Here is a 1,823-nt window from a genome sequence, read left to right as displayed (position 1 = left end):
TATATTGTACTGTTAGAGGCCAACAGGAACAACATGGCTACCCTACAGCACCTCATGCCCATGGCCCCAAAGACCCGGAGAAACTCTTGGGGCAGGGGCCAGGGACAGGCGGCAGGGCAGGGACAGGTGGCAGGCCAATTTCTCACCAACCTGGCCACCCAGGCCCGCTGTGCATGCTGCTGCTGACTAGAGAGATGAGCACCACTGTCCACTGCATTTAGGCCCCTCCCTCCGGGCTCTGGGGCTGTGGCTCCTCCTGAGATCAGCGGCTGGGAGGCTGGGCCCTATGGCTGTCCCAGCTCACAGGCCACGGGTCTCATGTGGCCCAGTGATGGCCACTGCTTTTGGGGCAGCATGGCTACCACCTGCCACACAGAAGACACAGGACGCAGTGCTACCTTCTCATCCAGTGTGAAGCGGTGGTAGATGCCGGCGGGGAGGGTGATCATGTCGCCCTTCTCCATGGAGATCCGGATCCACTTATCCTCCTTGTCCCTGACATCAAAGTACCCACTGCCATCCAGGATGTATCGGATCTCCTCATCCAGGTGCAAGTGCTCTGTGTAGAACACCTGGATCTGGGGGAGTAGAGGTCCCAGTGAGGAGGGGAAGGAAGAGCCCCTGCCCGCAGCGACTGCAGTAACTACTCGCTACACAGGCTTGATCACACTGTCCATTGAGCAGCCAAGGGACAGGCAGCGACAGGATCCACACACAGTGCCTATGTCAGGAAACCTTCCCAGGTCAAACCTGCAGACAAGCCGAAGCCTTTTCTGGTGACCACAGACACCCTTCACCAAGTCCGTGCCTCTGGCTTTGCCCTCAGGCACTGTTGGTGCCTCCCAGCTCCATCTGGGGTTCTGGAGCCTTCCTGCTTAAAGATCACACATTTCTGGCCAGGTGCAGTGCTACATGCCCGTCAACCCTGCACTCTGGCAGCCTGAGGCAAGAGAATCACAAGGCCAATCCCAGCCTAAGCCACTGAGTGACTCAGCAAGACTCTGTCTCAAAAAAATAGAAACAAGGGTGGGGATGATAGAGCTCAGAGTGAAGGCCCTGAGTTCTATCCCCAGCATTGAAAAAAAAAAAAAAAAAAGAAAAGAAAAGAAAAAGTGCCCCATCTCTGGAGAAGCTGAGACATCTGGAAAATGGCCCTTGTGGAAGAATAAGACGTGTACAGCTCTGTGGGACTCTGGTTTCACTTTGGAATCCAGAGCTTGCGAGTGTCTGCAGCACCTCTGCCGAGGAAGCCTTGGGGCCAGAGGGAGGGCCTCAACGGCCAGCGCCCTCCTGGGTGCTGCCACTATAAGAGGGCAATGAAGACGGTGAGTGCTGGGCATGGGAGTGGCACAGAGGGGTGTGTGCCTTTCTACAGAAGTTTAATTTCAGAGCCTGGTTGTGCTTCAGCAAGTAACAAACAGAAGGAAAACAAGATCAGGAGAAAAACCTTTCATTTGGAATCAAGAAAAACATTCAGAACTGCGAAGTATAATGTTGAATCCTGTAAGGCCAGCACTCAGAAGACAGAGGCCTGAGAGTCACAAGTTCTAGGACAGTCTAGAACAGCCTTGGGAGGCTGGGGAGATGGCTCAGTAGAATAAGCGCTTGCCTGGCAAGTGCAAGAGCCTGAGTTCAATCCCTGGTTCCGCCAAAAGGATAAAAAAAATAAAAAAATAGAATAGCCTTGGCTATACATGAAGACTATGTCTCAAAAAAATAAAAAGAGGGCTGGTGAGATGGCTCAGTGGTCTAAAGCACCTACTTAGAACAAGCTTAGCAAAGCACAGGGACCGCGGTTCAATCCCCAGCACCACATGCCAGCC

At 53.4% G+C, this 1,823-nt stretch overlaps 1 protein-coding gene across 1 annotated transcript in view; it reads right to left on the bottom strand.

The window, feature by feature from the left end:
- Window positions 1-1,823, bottom strand: part of Adi1 (acireductone dioxygenase 1) — an 8,393-nt gene that overhangs the window by 1,400 nt on the left and 5,170 nt on the right. The window contains exon 3 of the mRNA XM_004648058.2: window positions 399-578. Within this exon, the coding sequence (XP_004648115.1) occupies window positions 399-578 (180 nt within the window). The remainder of the gene's footprint in view (window positions 1-398; window positions 579-1,823) is intronic.

This window comes from Octodon degus, unplaced genomic scaffold (genome assembly GCF_000260255.1).
Source record: "Octodon degus isolate 3935 unplaced genomic scaffold, OctDeg1.0 scaffold00351, whole genome shotgun sequence".
Lineage (NCBI taxonomy): Eukaryota > Metazoa > Chordata > Mammalia > Rodentia > Octodontidae > Octodon > Octodon degus.
The sequence above is the reverse complement of the archived record's forward strand: the minus strand, read 5'-3'. Positions and strand labels throughout refer to the sequence as shown.